This window comes from Schistocerca serialis, chromosome 2 (genome assembly GCF_023864345.2).
Source record: "Schistocerca serialis cubense isolate TAMUIC-IGC-003099 chromosome 2, iqSchSeri2.2, whole genome shotgun sequence".
NCBI classification, from domain to species: Eukaryota; Metazoa; Arthropoda; class Insecta; order Orthoptera; family Acrididae; genus Schistocerca; species Schistocerca serialis.
In genome coordinates, this window is record NC_064639.1 from 142,193,132 (window position 1) to 142,212,554 (window position 19,423).

Genomic DNA, 19,423 nt, shown 5'->3' on the forward strand with positions numbered 1-19,423 from the left:
AATGTACAGCCCTTGTAGTAGTGTTACCTTTTTGTCTTCCAGGGTGATCAGTGCCCAACAGCATCCAATTCCTGTTAAATAGGTCATGTGGGCCTAGTTAAAATTATTTTAAGAGTCATGTTATTTATGGTCGAACAGAGCACATAATGTATTGCATACAAGCTCTTTATAGCTGTTTTATTTTCACATTCTAAGGCATTTTTGTTTGCAAGTGAAAGTCATTTCAGCAGTTAAATAGGCAGTAAGTTTGATTTGACATTCATGTAATTACAAAACACTCATCTATTTAATTCTCCAACAATGATAGAGCAAAAATGTTCAGTTGTCTAAATACAATTTTTAATTGGCTATAATGCCAACACAACTGTGCAGAGGTAGGCTTCTTCATACTGTTTCTGAATATCTTTCAGTGCCTCTAACCTATTCAAAAGTGTGTCAATAACAGAATTTCCACCAGGTAACTGCAATATGTATTTATACATAATGAATACCATTTTGAAAAATGCAAAGCACATGACATTTCAAGCTACAGGCATCCATCTGTATACATCACAGCTCACTGTAAATATTTTGCTGAAGACCTTGCAACTGAAGGGGCATTCACATAATGGACCCGCAAATGCTTCCTTAGACTACTACCATCTGTGAATGTCTTGCTACATACAGTGCAGCAGAAGGGTCGTTCACCCGTGTGGATACGTAAATGCGTTGTCAGATTGCTTTTCCATTTAAATGTCTTGTTGCATACAGTGCATGTGTAGGGGCATTCAGACGAGTGTATACGCAAGTGCTGGTTCAGGACACTACTACTAAAGAATGTCTTGCAGCATACAGTACATCTGAAGGGTTGTTCACCTGTATGTTTGCGTAAATGATTCTTCAGGTCACTTCTCTGTATGTAAGCTTTGCTACAAACAAAGCAGATGAATGGACGGTCACCTGCATGTATCCTCATGTGTACTTTCAGATAACTGGCTGTACTTAATGTTTTGCTGCACACAGTGCATCTGTAGGAATTTTCACCAGTGTGCACATTCAAATGATTCTTTAGCTTGTCACTATTTTTGAATGTCTTGGAACAGAATGTGCAGCTGTAGTGGTGATTGCCACTGCGTGAAAGTGAGTGTTCCTTCAGACTGCCCTCACTGTAGTTGTTGATACAATCATGTTCTCCAAACACACAACTGACAGAATTCCTGTTCTCATCTGCATCTGAGACATCCTGCATGGTATTTTGTTGACTGTTGCTGCTGCTGAAATGTTTTTCTTCATCTTCAAGGCCACTTGTTGTATGACAGTCATCATTGCTGGTATCCAGGTTTTGTGGACAACTGTTGCTGAAAAGAAGAGATGTGTATCAGGAAAAATGTCATTATTCTACTGCAATTAAAATATTAAATACTGTAACTGGCACCAAGTACACAAAAAGCACTGAAAAATAAAAAAAAAGGTAAGAAAGATGATTTGTGTCTAACATACCATTAACAAGATCATAAGAGAGAGAATTGAGCTCAGTTATAAATCCATTGAAAGACTATGGATAATAATGATAGCAGTAAAAGTGGCATCCCTGATTAGCAATTTAAATGCTTTTTCTGAAAATTTTACAACAGACTGCATAAATCTTAACTGCACTTTAGCATAACTTAAGAATAACTCACTATATGCATTCCACAAAAGCTATATTAAGCTGACACTGGCAAAATATTATCTACGTATAACAACATTATATGACTTTTAATCACACATGAGGCACTGGAAACCCATTTTTACCATAGCTTTGGTAAGTGAGAAATAAAATTTAAGTACTGTGCTTTGTAAACTTGTTTTTTTCATAAGATTAACGTTTGTTCAGTAAGTACTATAGACCTCTTTTACATGTATGTATATATCTATGTCCACATAAAAGACACTACTGGGCAATTACTAATCAATGAACATATACTTCACAGCGCAATTATAGAAATTGCAGAATGGAACTTACAATACTCAGCAAGTTACTGGTCGCTGTTAGGGAATTGTGTCTTTTTCAATTCAGTCTCCCATTGTCATTCACAGTTTTTCACAACCTAGAATTTCACTATGGACATTCTGTGGCCATAAGCTGTTGATGAAGAGGGGGGGACACAGGTGCATAGCAATGCCGATTTTTAAGGCGGATCCATGGCTGAATATCGACTGAGTGTTGTGGACTGAAGAAATGGTGATCAATTCTGATACACTGTCAATCAGGACAAGATAGATAACAAAGGACAATGGTATTGCCATAAGGCAAGGGCAAAAGACTTGTTTTTGTTGATGCAGACTCCTCACAAGGTTTTCTCCCAAATGGGCTCCTGCATTTTACATCAAAGACAATGTGACACTATTGTGAACATGTGAATCATGTTATGTTTAAAAAGTAGAATCACTAATTCAAAATGTGAGAAAACCATCCAGAACTGTTCTTGATAATGCTCCTCACCATCCATCTGTAGGTGAGGCATCTACCGCAGCAAAGCAGAAGGAGGAAATGTTTGATTGGTTCCAACATTGAAACATCGATTAAGTGATAGAAAGGTGAAGCTTATGAAACTAATCTCTCTCCATACACCGCAGTTCATATATGAAACCAACGAGCTGGCAAAAATGTATGGGCATACAATTATTAAACAACCACCTTACCCCCGCCATTTCTAAGCAATAAAGAATATAGTTAGTACAGGACCAAATTAAAGGTTATGTAACCACAAATAATAATATTTATCCTTTCTGCAGTCAAAGCACTCACAAAAGAAGCTGTTAATAAAATCACCTCAAGAGTGGAAGACAGCTACTGAACATACAGAGAGCTGTTTTGTAAAATTCAGTGGAGGAGATGATTATTCCATTAAATAACCGCTGTCAGTCACCCTTTAAGCATCTACCATAGTGATGTCAATGGAGTTTTTCCATTATCACCACAAAAAGGAAGCATAGGTGGATCCAACTGCATGTTTGGAGTGCACAGTTTACAATGGTAAGTAGCTACACAACAAACTTTAAAAAATTGAAAGTTTTGGCATTTTAATAAGGGTGCCTTATCAGCAACTATCTCCAAATGAAGTTCATATCAGGAATTTAGTCTGTATCACACAAAATAAATATTATTGTTTACAAAATAACTGCTGCAATAATGAAATACTTGTTTTTGTATTGCTATTTGCCTTCCTCAATATTGGTTGGCTCATTTAAGGTAAGTTTTCTCACCACAATAAACACTGTATAAATCTTGTTTTTTGTTATATTAGAAATAAGTAGGACTAACAGAAAATTAAAACACAGACCTAGTAATCTGTTGCTCAAAACAAAACAATAAGGGCAACTTCTTAGTGCCTACTGTGTGAGCGGGTCACTGGGAGTAACATTTAACAGAGATTATCTCACGTTAGAAACATCTCACATACATTCAGTTTGCAGTAGGTGAAAATTTGATACATTCTTAAGACACTGTTTACATAATTTGTTGAGCAACCTTCAATAAAAATGGTTTCCCACATGTTGAAAATTTGGCAATGTCAGAAAATGGATCTTCGTAAACTGTCTATGTATCATCTTAATAATTTGTTGCTACAAATAAAAGTAAAATGAAAATACAGAGCAGCTCTTCCAGCAAACACTGATGCCAACTCTATATTTGTACACTGGATAGTTTGCCTGTTTGAATGAGATGAATGTAATGTATGATTGCACATACATTCTACACCCCAATATGCTTCTGTCAATCCCTAAGCAAATTTTGAACAGGCTGGTGTGGAGAGGTGCATCAAACAAGTCTTCTGACTGAAAACAAAAACAACAACAACAACAACAACAACACAGAGAAAGTGAAGACAACGATACACAATTATTGCTGGTCTATGTCTCTGTTTCTAAAAGATTCCCTTATTTTATTCTAGCAGTGGTAAGTCTTCACAAGACATCAAATTGTATGGACAGGAGAGACTTCTTTTGCACTAAACTCACTAATAAAAAGGCCTGCCCCACATGTACATAAATCCCATTTAATATACAGAGGAAAGCAAACATGGTTTATATTTATGAGTACAATTATTTTGGCAACTGATTTTCAAACGCATAGTGTGCAGTCATCTAGTACCTGCTGAGAAAGAGCGTGAGTGCACACAAGATTCAGAGTAGCATGATGGAAACATGAGGGGAGGATTTCCCTTCCTATTCCACTACGAAAAAAAAGGTGGCAGAATTCAAGTGGGGCAACACCCCTGCCCAAGATTTACCTCACAGAAGAAGACAGTAACACCCAGTATGGAGGGAAAAAAATTCCTACAGTCATGGCAGACTGGTGTGTGACAGAATGCTACATCCCTGAGAGTGTGGGCATATCTTACAAATGTGTTTGGATGGGGCACATAATAAGTTTTACTTGCCATGCACAAAGGTCTCCTGACAGTGGGTCCCAAGAATGTTGACAGCAGAAAACTAACGCCAGAGACACATCATGACCACCGAAAACTTGACCATTTTTGAGGCAGACCCTGTGACATTCTCAAAGGTTTTGTGACAATGGATGAAACATTGGTTCACCACTTTCAACTGGAATTCACAGTTCAGTTGAAACACCTCTCTTCACCCAGCCCCCAAGACGTTCAAAGCCAATCACGTCAGCTGGCATGGTGGTGTCACCTTTCTTTTGGGATTCGAGAGATGTTATCCCGGCTGAATACCTTTAGAAGATGAATGGAGCTTATTATGCTGCTCAACAGATGCATTCGAGGGAGCCCACCAAAGTGAAATGCATCAGGATGTTCATAAAATGAGTGCTTTTCATCAGGACAAAATATCCCCGCACGCATCTGTCATTACAATGTCTGCCAGCATGTCCTGGCTTTTAACTGCTTTGGACCCACTTTATTCACTCAATTTGGTCCTCTCTGAGTCTCATCTCTTCCCTAAGCTAAAAGAAAATGTAGCTGTAACCCATTTTCGAGCAGATGTTGACGTCACAGCTGTGATGGACTTTTTTCCATATAGTATGAAACATGCTACAAGGAAGGTATAATGAATCTGCAGCACAGGTGGCAAACGTGTATCCTCTCCTAAAGGGGACCACATTAAAAAGTAGCTATACACATCTGGGCTACTGACTACTTTCTTGGTTGGACAAAGAACTTTCCATCCACCCCTCATATACGGAAACAAAATTAGAGCCAAACGTGTAAATGAAAACGAGAAAATACCATTCATGAAAGCAAAGAGAGAAAAAAAGAAAGAATAATACTTCACACTAGAAAATTTCTCAAAAAATAATTAACATTTTATAATACTATTATTAGAATTAGCTTCTGCACAGAGAATAAACTAGGAATGAAGATAGTACACAGAAGAAGCAAAACTAAAAAATACAACATATCAAGGATACATAAAATTAAATGCAATGACTGTAACATGTTCTACATTCAACAAACAGGACAAAAATTCACCACAAGATACAAAGAACACATAAACAAAAGGGAAAACAACATCTCCAATTTTAATGTGCATCTTCCAGAAAACCCAAACTACAGTAGACATAAGCACCTATCTTTCCATTTTTCATAGAGCTACATAAGCATCTTGGAGGAAATACAAATCTACACGTATTTGGTAAAAAATTCAAATAACATTGTAAATATACTGAGAACAACAACACACTTCTTAAAAGTGACATAATTCAGGACAAAACAAAATCCTAAATTTTACCTACGACACAAATCGATTATCACCAAAGATATAAAGTTAATACCCCTGACACACAAATCAATAATACACTGCCCAGTCAAATTAATGTGACCACCTGTCAAGAGCCTGAATAACTACCTTCCTTTTGCAGCGCAGACTACTGCGAGATGTGGGGTGAGTGTCAGTAAGGTTCTGGAAGGTACCGACAGGTATGTTGACCCCTGACACCTCTAATTCTGTGGCCAGTTGCACTAGGGTGTGAACAGCCTGATTGTGTTGATTTCACAGATTCTTGATTTGGTTTAAACCCAGGAAGTTTGGTGGCCAGGGGAATACGGTAAATTCATTTCAGTACTCTTTGAACCATGCACATACACTGCATTCTGTGTGAAATGTTGCATTGTCCTGCTGGTAGGTGCCATAGTGCCAAGGAAAAACAAACTACACGTAGAAGTGGACACAGTCACCAAGGATAGATGCATTCTTGTGTTGATCCACTGTGTCTTCCAGAACGATGAGATCCCCAGTGAATGTTACGAAAACATTCTCATGGACCATAATGCTCCCTCCTCCAGCCTGGACCTTTCCAATGATTGTTGCACATTGTTTGCTATCAGACATTTCACACTGACGTAGCATAAAATGTGGTACATTTGAAAATGCCACTAGTTGCCACTCAGCAGATGTCCTGTTGTGGTATTGCTGTGCATATTCTAGCATTCATTGCTGATGAATAGCAGTCGGCAAGGGTGCATGAACCAGGTACCTGGGGCAGAGGCTCATATGCAGCAACATATGCTGAACGGTTGTTGAGGAGACACTGTTGGTAGCACCTTGGTTCATCTGGGCAGTCAGTTGCTCAACAGTTGAACATTGCACATCTATTCACTCGTACATATCTCTGCAGCCATAGTTCCTACATGCCACCTATGGCCTGTGATGCACCATAGTTGCCTCGATGCTGGTTTTGGATAGTGCCATTTTCCCATGCATGGTAAACATGGCATGTGAGCAGTTTACAAGCACGACCATTTCAGAAATGCTTTCACATTTGGCCCAAAAGCTAATGATTGTGCTCTTTTGGACATCAGATAAATTGCTCCATTTCCACATTATGATGATGACTGCACTGTTCTCTGCATCCCCCAACATGATTTATATACACACTCCTCTGCTAGTGTTGCCACTTGCCATTTCTGAGTGGTTATTGCATGTTGACATTGAACAAAGGCATTGGTCACGTTAATGGGACTGGACTGTGTATAACAACCATGCACAAATATAACAAAACAAAAGTAGATCATATTTGTAAAATAACATTTAAAACTTAATTGCATAAGTAAGCAATTGTAATACACCGAAATAGTATACAACCTGTGATAAGGATAAATGCGCTGATAATAGCTTGATTGCATCTAGGTACGAGTTGAGAATGAATCATCACTCAAAACCAGTAGTAGTAAATAAAACCAAGCATCTTTGGTGGATCATTATTACAATAATATGCATTTCATACAATCAAACATGTTGTCGAAGTTTATAGGTAGGATTATCATGAATTATTTCTTTTTCTTTGTTCACATGGGAATCCTTAAAATATCATTTACAGAGCACTCCATGACATACAGACTGAAATATGCACTGATTTTGTACGTGTTCCAACTTCCAAGCAGGGAAACACTTATCCGAGGCATCCTGGAAGTGCTTCATCTCTATGGTACATTGCTGCTGTCAGTAAAAGCAGAACCTAATTTATTATAAGAGCAACAAACAGAGGGGAGGAAGGCGGAGTTATTTATGTGATTAATGTCATCAGCATTGAACGTGTGGCAGTCAATTTCATATCTGAAAGCTTCAAATACTATCATCATGGTGCTAATAATCTTTTATATGATTCAAAGGTAATGAAGGCCACATCATTTATTCCTATAAAAAATATCAAAGCTTTCTTAATGAAACAAAAATGGTCTCATAAACTAGTTCTTATTACAAATTTTAGGATATATTTCAATTTTCAGGATAAGAAAACAAGTCACAATGAATATCTTGGATGTAGAAGGCCTATGAAACACATACAAAAAGTAATCATTGCAACTAAGCAGTTCTGTGGTGCATGTAATTGCAGGCTGAATGGTTGTTGGCCAGCCACACAGGGGAAAATGGACAGAATTAAAATAATTCTTGACATGGTACAAGGCAGTTACGCATATGGAGATCAATTTTGATTACTATAAAACTTAAATAAACATGGAAACAGCCTAAGTGGCTTTGTGAAATTCTTAAATTTAATTTATTTTATTATAAATGCAGTCATAGACCACAAATGTTAATCAAGTTACCAATTTCAGTCAACAATGACCATCATCAGACCTAAAAATAAGCATATTGAGGTAACTTGATGTACAAATATTTCCAAATTACACAAATACAGAATTAGAAATCACTTTATGCAAATATGACATGATTTTCTGACCAGAGTAGATGCAGTTTACTACACATGTCATGTCATTACATACCTAGAAGATAAAGTCACAATAACTAGCCATACAAGCTACATCATGAAGTTTCAAATTTTGAATACCAGAACACCTTTGTACTACAGATGTTGACACTTTCAGGAAACAAGTTATATTGCCGTGTAGTGTCTGCATTCTGGCATGTTAGATGTCACATCTACATGTCGGTTCATATAACTTCAAACATCTATTATTTTTATTTAAATGTACAAACTGGTTCCCACAGAATTTAGTGCAAATAAATACCAAAGCGCACATGATTGTGCTTACATATTTCTACAACCAAGAGTAACAAGTAACAAGGCTTTATTAAAAGCTCAATGGGTACATGGCACTGCCCAGGTATGTATTTATTCCAATCTTCAACTAGTCCATCTCCTCCTCCTCCTCCTCTCTCTCTCCACATTATCACACTCACCCCAAAAGGAAGCTGTTTGTTCTTACTCCCATAGTATTTCTTGGAGATCATAACTAACATGTGTACCAAATGTGGTCGAAATCATTCCAGCGGCTTAGAATGAGCTTTTTTCCCCATGCCTATGCCTGCATACACACATCAAATATATTTCACAAATGCTTAACATACTTCACACCTCCCCGTTGTCATACTTACCTTGTTGTGGTGGTGGGGCTTGTGTGATCAAATGGTTCCAACAGCTACAATGGTGGTAGCTTTACTACTAGTAGGGACTCCCAATCCAGATAGCTCAAAGCTGATGATCCAGACTAAATGGAATGCTCTCATCCTCCAGGATTGGGGTTGGGTGTGGGTGTCAACTCCCCCACACCATAAAAAGAGCTGTTGTTATGAAATGCCAAGAAATAGCCTTGGATTTGGTATTGAAAAATATGGGAAATGACCCCAGAAAGTCTGACATTAATGCTAGAACATCACAGACTGAAATGCGGCACTTGGAATGTAAGATCACTCTACACTGGAGCGGTGAAAGTTCTGGATGAAGTACTGAATAGGTGCAGGCTATGCACAGAGTCATTGCAAGAGACGAGATAGCCTGGAGCAGGGATGCACAAAGATAAATTCTACAGCTACTTCTGTAGTGGAAACAGAAAAGGTAAACATCAACATGGAGTTTGTTTTGCAATAGCCAAAAGAATGAGAAGAAGTATCATGGACTTCATGGCTGTCATTGAAAGAATATGCTGGATAAGAACAAAAGGAAAGTTTTACAACCTAACAATGGTCTCATATCATGCACCTACAGAAGATAAAGATGATGACAAAAAAACAGTTTCTAAGACAACAAAGAATCAATATATGAACATGTGCTCTCATACGATGTGGAAATGTTCCTAGTTGATGCCAATGCCAAAGTACGAAAAGATTCCTTCTCAAGAACCTACAATGGCACCCACAATTTCCACAATTCCTCCAACAACAAAAGAATGAGACCAGTTAATCTGGAAACTTCAGAAAACCTAAAATTATTGTGACGAAGCAAGCTGGGATCTCTTTACTTCCTCTCTTGTTTTGCCATCTGCGTCCTTAAATTCATTTTTTCATTTTTGACTAATTACCATTAACATGCACTACTGGCCATTAAAATTGCTACACTACGAAGATGATGCGCTACAGACGCGAAATTTAACCAACAGGAAGAAGATACTGTGGTATACAAATGATTAGCTTTTCAGAGCATTCACACAAGGTTGGCGGCGGTGGCGACACCTACAACGTGCTGACATGAGGAAAGTTTCCAACCGATTTCTCATACACAAACAGCAGTTGACTGGTGTTGCCTGGTGAAATGTTGTTGTGATGCCTCGTGTACGAAGGAGAAATGCATAACATCACATTTCTGACTTTGATAAAGGTCGGATTGTTGCCTATCGCGACACTGCTGCTCACGTTGGTCGAGATCCAATGACTTAGCAGAATATGGAATCGGTGGGTTCAGGAGGGTAATACAGAATGCCGTGCTGTATCCCAACGGCCTCATATCACTAGCAGTGGAGATGACAGGCATCTTATCCGCATGGCTGTAATGGATTGTGCAGCCACGTCTCAATCCCTGAGTCACCAGACGGGGATGTTTGCAAGACAACAACCATCTGCATGAACAGTTCGACGATGTGTGCAGCAGCATGGACTATCAGCTCGGAGACCATGGCTGTGGTTACCCTTGACGCTGCATCACAGACTGGAGCACCTGCAATGGTGTACTCAGCGATGAACCTGGGTGCACGAATGGCAAAGCGTCATTTTTTGGATGAATCCAGGTTCTCTTTATAGCATCATGATGGTTGCATCCGTGTTTGCAGACATCGCAGTGAACGCACATTGGAAGCGTGTATTCGTCATTGCCATACTGGCGTATCACCTGGCGTGATGGTATGGGGTGCCATTGGTTACAGTCTCGGTCACCGCTTGTTCGCATTGATGGCACTTTGAACAGCAGATGTTACATTCCAGATGTGTTACAACCCATGGCTCTACTCTTCACTCGATCCCTGCAAAACCCTACATTTCAGAAAGATAATGCACGACCACATGTTGCAAGACGTTGCAGGTCCTGTACGGGCTTTCTGGATGCGGAAAATGTTAGACTGTTGCCCTGGCCAGCACATTCTCCAGATTCTTACCAACTGAAAACATCTGGTCAATGGTGGCCGAGCAACTGGCTCGTCACAATATGCCAGTCACTACGCTTGATGAACTGTGGTATCGTGTTGAAGCTCCATGACCAGTGAGATGCAGCAACTACATCTACATCTATGCTCTTCAAACCACCATGAGGTGAATGGCAGAGGGTATGTCCCAATGTACCAGTTATTAGGGTTCCTCCTGTTCCATTTGCGTATGGAGTGCGGGAAGAATGATTGAATGAATGCCTTCGTATGAGCAGTTATTATTCTAATCCTATCTTCACGATCCCTATGTGAGTGATATGTAAGGAGTTGTTGTATATGAGTAATCATTTAAAGCTGGTTATTGAAACTTTGTTAACATACTCTCTTGGAGTAGTTTACATCTATCTTCAAGAGTTTTCCAGTTCAGTTCCTTCAGTAACTCTGTGACACTCTGCCATGGATTTAACAAACCTGTGACCATTTGTGCAGCCTTTCTCTGTATATGTTCAATATCACCTGTTAGTCCTCTCTGGTACAGGTTCTACACACTTTAACAATATTCTAGAATCGGTCACACAAGTAATTTGTAAGTAACCTCCTTTGTAGAGTGATTGCACTTCCCCAGTATACTACCAATAAACTGAAGTCTACCATCTAATTTACCCACAACCGAACCTATTTGATGATGATGTTTGGTTTGTGGGGCACTCAACTGTGCAGTCATCAGCAACCCGTAAAAGGTCCCAATTTTTACACAGTCCAATTTTTTTCCATAGTCCAATCTAGCCACTGTCATGAATGATGATGATGATGATGATGATGATGATGATGATGATGATGGTGATGACGATGATGATGAAATGACAAGGATAGCACAAACACCCAGTTCCTGGGCAGAGAAAACCTCAAACTGGCCAGTTGAACCTATGTGATCATTCCATTTCATATCCCTACAAAGTGTTACCCTCAGGTACTCGCATAAGTTGGCCGATTCCAACAGACTCGCTGATATTATAGTCACAGGATACTAGTTTTTTCATTTTGTGAAGTGCACAATTTTATATTTCTGAACATTTAAGACAAATTGCCAATCTTTGCACCTTCTTTCAGAGAGTACATCATTACAGATAGCTGCATCATCTGCAAAAAGCCTGATTTCACTATTGATATTGTCTGCAAGGTCATTAATATACAAAATGAACAGCAAGTTCCCAACACACTTCCCTGGAGCACACATAAAATTACTTCTATATCTGTTATGTCTATGTCTATGTTATCCAAGATAACATGCTGTGTCCTCCCTACCAAAAAGTCCTCAATCCAGTAACAAATTACACTTGATAACCCATATAATCACACTTTTGATAATAAGTGTAGATGTGGTACTGAGTCAAAGGCTTTCGGAAACCAAGAAATACAGCATCTACCTGACTGCCTTGATAGATCCAAAGCATTCAGTATCATATGTGAGAAAAGTGCGAGTTGGGTTTCACATGATCGATATTTTCGAAATTCATGCTGGTTGGCACTGTCATTCTGTTCAACATACCCACTACCACTGACACTAATACTTATTTCATTCATCTTTTCAGTGGTAGAGGGATTAAATTGGGGTAACACTCCCGGGTTTTCATTTGTTAAGGAACATTTGAAATTGGAGTTAAGCTTTTCAGGTTTTGCTTTGCTACCCTCAATTTCAGTTCTTGTCTCATTCACTAGGGACTGGACACTAACTTTGGTGCCACTAACAGCCTCTAGATACAACCAGAATCTCTTTGGGTTTGTGAAAGATCACTTGAGAATGCCCTACGACAGTAGTCATTGAAGGCATCACATATTGCTTTCTTGACAGCCAAATGCGTTTCATTCAGTATCTCTCTATCTACACCCCTAAGCTTCGTTTTTAAATCTATTATGCAGTAATCTCCGTGTCTTAAGGAGTCTTTTACCGTGAGCGTATACCATAGAGGTTCCTCCCATTATGAACTGTTCTTCTGGTACATATCTATCCAGTGAGTGGTCAACTTTTCTTTAAAAGTTGAGCCAGAGTTCCTCTACATGCTCCTGCCCTGTGCTGAAAATTTCAAGTTTCTCATTGAGGTATGACACTACCGATTTTCTAACTAGTTTACTGAACATATATATCTTTCTGCTTGTTTTAGTTGTCCTTTACACTTTGGTAATCATTGTTGCCAAAACCTTGTTGTGGTCACTGATACCAGTTTCAATGTGGATGTCCTCAAAGAGGTCAGGTCTATTTGTTCCATTAGATCCAACATATTTCCATCAACTATCTGTTCTAGGTAGTTTTCAGAGAAGGCATTTAGTAATGTTTTATAAGATGTCTTATCACGCTCACCACTAACAAAACTTTAATTTTCCCAGTTAACTGTTGCACGATTAAAGTCTCTACCAGTGAATAAAATATGATTGGGGAACTTACATACAAGTTAACTGATGTTTTCTCTTAAGTTTTCCACGACATCACGAGACGAGTCTGGTGGGCGATACAAGGATCCAAGTATCATTATATGCCCACCCATGATACTGAGCATTGACCAAACAATTTCATCTGCATCTCCAACTTCCACCTCAGTGGATTTGAGTTTCTAGGCTACTGTGAAAAATACATCACTTTCATTTCTCATTTGCCTATCTTTCTGATATACAATTAAATTTTTTCCAAAAATCTCACTGCTATCAATTTCAGGTTTCAACCAGCTTTCTGTACCTAGTATTATGTGAGCTTCACTGCTTTTCATGAGTGCTTCAAACTATGGCATTATGTTGTGAATGCTTTGGCAGTTTACCATTAGGATTTTAATACCCTCAATTGTGGGAGGCATTTCTTTTAATCTTACACTGATATTTCTCAGTTTCCTACAGCTATCATTATCAGGATTGGATGGAGAGTCACCTAATTTAAAAAACCCTTGTGTGTACCCCACACACAGTCAGCTATCTGAGCAGTGTCCTCTGATGTGTAGTGCACACCAAACCCATTTCGAGGGATCATACAGTTCTCAACCCTATAGCGCAAGTCTAGGAAGTTGCAGCCTAGGTAGTCACAGAAGTTTTGAAGTCTGTAGTTCAGTCCTTCCATTTGACTCACAGTTCTGGGGACAATGTTGCAAAATGTGAGCTTCATTAAAACTCCAAGCACAAGGCTGGTCTTCTCATCCTTCTCTGCCAGTTCCTGGAAAGATCCAAGAATGACCACAGAGCCCAGACAACAGGCATCACTTGTTCCAATGTGTGACACAATATGCAGCTGGTTGCATCCTGTTCCCTCAGAGGCTCTTAACATGTTAAATGAGTCCTCCAGGCACACACACTGAATGCACCTTGGGTCTTTTCCAGTCAATTCCTTAAGGGGTACCATCATTTGCCATATCTTTAAACTGCTGATGATTAATAGACCACTACCCTTTTGCGTTTGCCGCCTCCTGACACTGGACAAAAGACGTTTCCCCAAAACAGGTGAAGTGAATCCCGCTGGCTCCATTTCAGTTTCATTGAAAGATAGCACATCAAACTTGTTGGTTAGGGGGATCAGCGCAATGCCCTGAGTCCTCCCTGGTCCCTGTCCATCCTGTACAGGATGCTTAGATCTACCATTGACATGCCACTTACAGACAAGTGAGTGAGTAATGACAGTTCTGTACATTCTGCAGAGGAGACAGGCTCCATTGGAGAGGACAGTACTTGAGGTACCTCTGGTACAAGTATCACAGGTACATGACTCTTGGGAGCTCTTCCAACACACTGATTCGCAGCAGCTGTAAATCGTTTGACAGTAGTCAGTGCGATTTCCACCTCCTGACAAATGTCAACCAATTCATCCCCCCTTCGAGAGAACCATTCACAGTGGGGCTGCATTTTGGCTGGTACAATATATTATAAGGCAGTGAACAACTAACTTTAATTGAGCCTTCTGATTATCTTTTAAGGTGTTGAGCTAAAAAGTTGCTAATTCCCTATAAGTATCGAAGCAAGTACACAAAATGAAATTTCTATCAAGGCAACACAAAAATATGTGGTAAAAACTACTAGTTTCCTAAAAGGTTTTAAGTTTAATTACAGTTGTCAGCAAAATGAAAAAGTGAGTTAATTTATGCTAAACAAGTAAATTGAAGATAATACACAGAGCTACTCCTCTTTATGGGAGAAGTAGATGTAACACAATATGTTAGTTAGAAAATCTGCGACAGTAACTAAATCACAAATGCCGATTTGCTCTTACATAATGCAAAGGGCAATGGTAGCTTCTGAAAATTCTCAAAAATGCACATTTATTTGAACTTCCAAAAAGCGTACGGTAGTGTGAACATGCACGCAATATGGCAAGAACTGGGAAGTGCACAAGCTCTTAGAAAACTAATAAATATAACACAAGCATTTATACAAGAGACAACATGCATGGTTAAAGTGAAAGAAAAGGTGTCAGAAAAATTCAAGGTGAAGACTGGAGTGCGACAGAAAGACTGCCTCTCCTCCCCTTCTGTTTAATCTGGTTCTGGAAAGAGCACTGACAAAGGTAACAAGCCTGGAGACAGGAATACAGCTGGGTAGAAGACTCAACACTCTGGCTTATGCAAATGATGTAGTTTCATTAGCACAGAATAAGCAAGAGCTGGTTCAGATGGCAAGAGTGTTAATGGAAGAGGCACTAAGAAAAGGCCTGAAGATATGTATGGATAAGACCAAATACCTTGTGAGCAGAAAGAATGACAACAGACCTTTAGATGTAGATGGTAAAATCTTCGAAAAAGTATAATAGTTCAAATATCTTGGGGTAGTACTCTGTGAAAGGAATGAGACAGACCAGGAAAAAACGGGAAGAATCCAGGCAGGAAACAGGTCAAGGCCTGCACTTGGGAAGCTGTTGAAGTCCCAGGTTCTATCAAGATCCACAATGATTAGGAACTAGAGGACAGTAATACAAACTGTCATCCTATATGGAGCACAGAGACCTGGACTATGATGCAAAAGAAAGAAAGAAAATTTCTGACACTTGAGAATGCTTTTTGGGCCAATGAAGGATGGAGACGAATGGAGAAAGAGGAAAACCCATGAATTGCAAGAGTTGTAGAAGTTGCTGGACATAGTGGCTGTGATTAGAGAGAGGAGACTGAAGTGGTAAGGGAATGTAATGTTGCGAAAAGGCCACATCACTTGGCAGGTGGTGGAAGGAGACATGAGAGGCAACAGACCAAGAGGAAGACCATGGATGAGATGTATTGATGGGATCAGAGAGGATATGTGTAAGATGGGACTAACTGGAGAAGACTACATAGACAAAGGAAGATGGAGGTGGCTGATAGGCAAGGCCAAAAACTGGTTTATGTAGCCAACCTAGTAAGTAGGTAAGTAGGTAAGTAGGTAAGTAGGTAAGTAGGTAAGTAAGTAAGTAAGTAGTATTTCACACTTAATTGCACACATATTTCACCTATATCTCTTGTGAATTTCACCTTCTGTTTCATTTCCACACGGCTCAACATTTGTATCATCATATCTCCCGAACTATGTGTTGTACAATGATAAAATTTTGCAGATACATCCAGTGGTATATGTGGCTACCATCTGTGAAATGTGTTGTGAACAGAGTTTGTAGTAGAGAAGTAATAAATTAAAATGTCATTCATAATGCCACAGTTTTTCACACATCTCAGTATTTGACATCATATCGTCTGACCTATGTGTCATACAACGACATAATTTTGCTGGTATATTCACTGCTATACGTGAACTGTCTGCAAAATGTGTTGTAAATACAGTTGGAAGTAAAGAAGTAATGAACTAACATTTTATGCTCCATGTGGCAATTTTCCTGCACGAACAGCAAATTTGTAGTAAGCTATAAACTTTTTTACTTTCATGACTTTGTGGGAGTCAATTAGAGAAAGTTTCATGAAGGTTTTAAATTAAGTGTAAAGTTTGTTGCAAGCCACTAAGTGCTCTCTTTCTCAAATACTGAATGACTAAAGTATGATTATTCACACATGATCCACTACACTGCTTTTTCAACCCCATCCCTGTGATACGTAGGTGGTTCTTACCCTCACAGCATTTTTTTCCAGACAGTAAGTGATAGGTGTATCAAATTTGGTTGAAATCAGTTCAGCTCACAAACCAGCTCACAGTAATATACAGTGCATCAACTCAGGTATAGAAATGGTCTCAAATTTGATTAAAATGATTTCTAACTCTGTATTTATTGACACATAGTCAGCACGGTTTCAGAAAATATCATTCTTGTGAAACACAACTAGCTCTTTATACTCATGAAGTAATAAGTACTGTTGACAGGGGATGTCAAATTGATTCTATATTTTTAGATTTCCAGAAGGCTTTCAGCACTGTTCCTCACAAGCATCTTCTAACCAAACTGCGTGCCTACAGAGTATCGCCACAGTTGTGCAACTGGATTCATAATTTCCTGTCAGAAAGGTCACAGTTCGTAGTAATAGATGGAAAGTCATCGAGTAAAACAGAAGTAATATCCGGCGTTCCCCAAGGAAGTGTTACAGGCCCTCTATTGTTCCTGATCTATATTAACGACATATGAGACAATCTGAGTAGCTGCCTTAGATTGTTTGCAGATGATGCTGTAATTTACCGTCTTGTAAAGTCATCAGGTGATCAAAACTACTTGCAAAATGATTTACATAAGATATCTGTATGGTATGAAAAGTGGCAGTTGACCCTGAATAAGGAAAAGTGTGAAGTTATTCACATGAGTACTAAAAGAAATCAGCAAAATTTTGATTACGTGATAAGTCACACAAATCTGAAGGCTGTAAATTCAACTAAATACTTCGGGATTACAATTACAGATAACCTAAATTGGAACGATCACATAGATAATATTGTGGGTAGAGCAAACCAAAGACTGCAATTCATTGGCAGAACACTTAGAAGGTGCATCAAGTCTACTAAAGAGACTGCTTACACCACACTTGTCCGCCCTATTCTGGAGTATCACTGTGGATTGTGGGATCCGCATCAGGTGGGACTGATGGATGACATCGTAAAAGTACAAAGAAGGGCAGCTCGTTTTGTATTATCGCGAAATAGGGGAGATAGTGTCACAGACATGATACGTGAATTGGAGTGGCAATCAAAACAAAGGCGTTTTTCGTTGCGACGGGATCTTCTCATGAAATTTCAATCATCAGTTTTCTCCTCCGATTGCAAAGACATTCTGCTGGCACCCATCTACATAGGGAGAAATGATCATCACAATAAAATAAGAGAAATCAGGGCCCGCACAGAAAAATTTAAGTGCTCATTTTTCCTGCATGCCGTTCAAGAGTGGAACGATAGAGACAGCTTGAAGGTGATTCATTGAAACCTCTGCCAGTCACTTTATTATGAATATCAGAGCAATCATGTAGCTGTATTTGTTTAACATGAAAATATTTTCATATATTAACAATATTACGAAAAGGAGACAGACACACACAGCGTGTGTCTGTCGTCTATTGCTGACAAAGGCTGTAATGTCTGAAAGCTTTATTTGTGACAGTCTTTTTGTTGTGCCTATCTGTGATTCAGCATCTCCGCTATATGGTGAGTAGAAACTTTCCTTTTCATAATATTGTTACATTCCATCCTGCATTTTCCATTGTTTTATTTTAATGTATGTATGTTAAGCACGCTCAGGATGCACAATTTTATGTCTGAAGATGGTCATCACTGACAAATTAATAACTTGATTAATAAACATTTGTGGCCCGTGACTGGATTTATAATAAAATAAATATTTCCTGGATCTCAGGAAAACCTTAGTGTGACTGTCGCGTACATAGAAGTGTTCTGTCATGTCACTGAAAGATCGTTTATGATTATAAACATGAGTGCGCCCACTAAAGATCCTTGCAGCACTCCAAAGGTTACATTCATGCATTCTGATGGTAGTTTTCTGTCTAGAGGCAGTCAGTTGATGAAATCCTCTGCTTTCTGTCATGAATGTAAGAGTACTTCCCTGAAAATGGGGTATCATTAATGACATGCTACTACTTTGCTAAATAGAATTTTGTTATCCACACACTCTAAGATAGGCTGGTCCAGCTTGAGGGCCTGCCAGTGGGAAGCCAAGTGCTTGGGGTCAGTGGTTGTCAAACAGGTGAAGTGCAGGCAGTCAGGCATCCGGGTTGTAGTGTGAGTGAGTGTACTGCCATGGGCTTGCACCTGTGGGCAGTGGTGGCCAAGTGATTTGCACATCTGCATGCAATCTGCTACCTAGCAGATAACGGCTACTAGCTGTGCAAGCCCCATGCGGCTGTACTGGAACAGCCTACTCCAAGGTTTAGACATGGTCACACAATATATCAACAGATGCTGAGTAGCAGATAGGCACAATAAAAAGACTCTCACAATTAAAGCTTTCCACCGTTAAGGCCTTCATCAACAACAGACAACAAACAAACAAACACACACACACACACACACACACACACACACACACACACACACACACCCATGCGCACGCGCAAATGCAACTCACACACAACTGCAGTCTCAGGCAAATGAAACCACACTGCGAGCAGCAGCACCAGTGCATGGTGGGAATAGGGAGGACGTTGGAGTGCGGAGGGGCTGGAAGGGTGAGGACAGCG

At 39.3% G+C, this 19,423-nt stretch overlaps 1 protein-coding gene across 2 annotated transcripts in view; it reads right to left on the minus strand.

The window, feature by feature from the left end:
• Window positions 1–281: 281 nt before the first annotated feature.
• The window catches only part of LOC126455466 (oocyte zinc finger protein XlCOF19-like), a 35,259-nt gene continuing 16,117 nt past the window's right edge, over window positions 282–19,423 (minus strand). Inside the window, exon 3 of one of the 2 annotated variants that reach the window (XM_050091219.1) lies at window positions 282–1,331. In XM_050091219.1, the coding sequence (XP_049947176.1) occupies window positions 557–1,331 (775 nt within the window). In that variant the 3' untranslated portion in view covers window positions 282–556. Of the gene's footprint in view, window positions 1,338–19,423 lie in introns of both variants that reach the window. The other variant, XM_050091218.1, reaches the window with a different exon arrangement.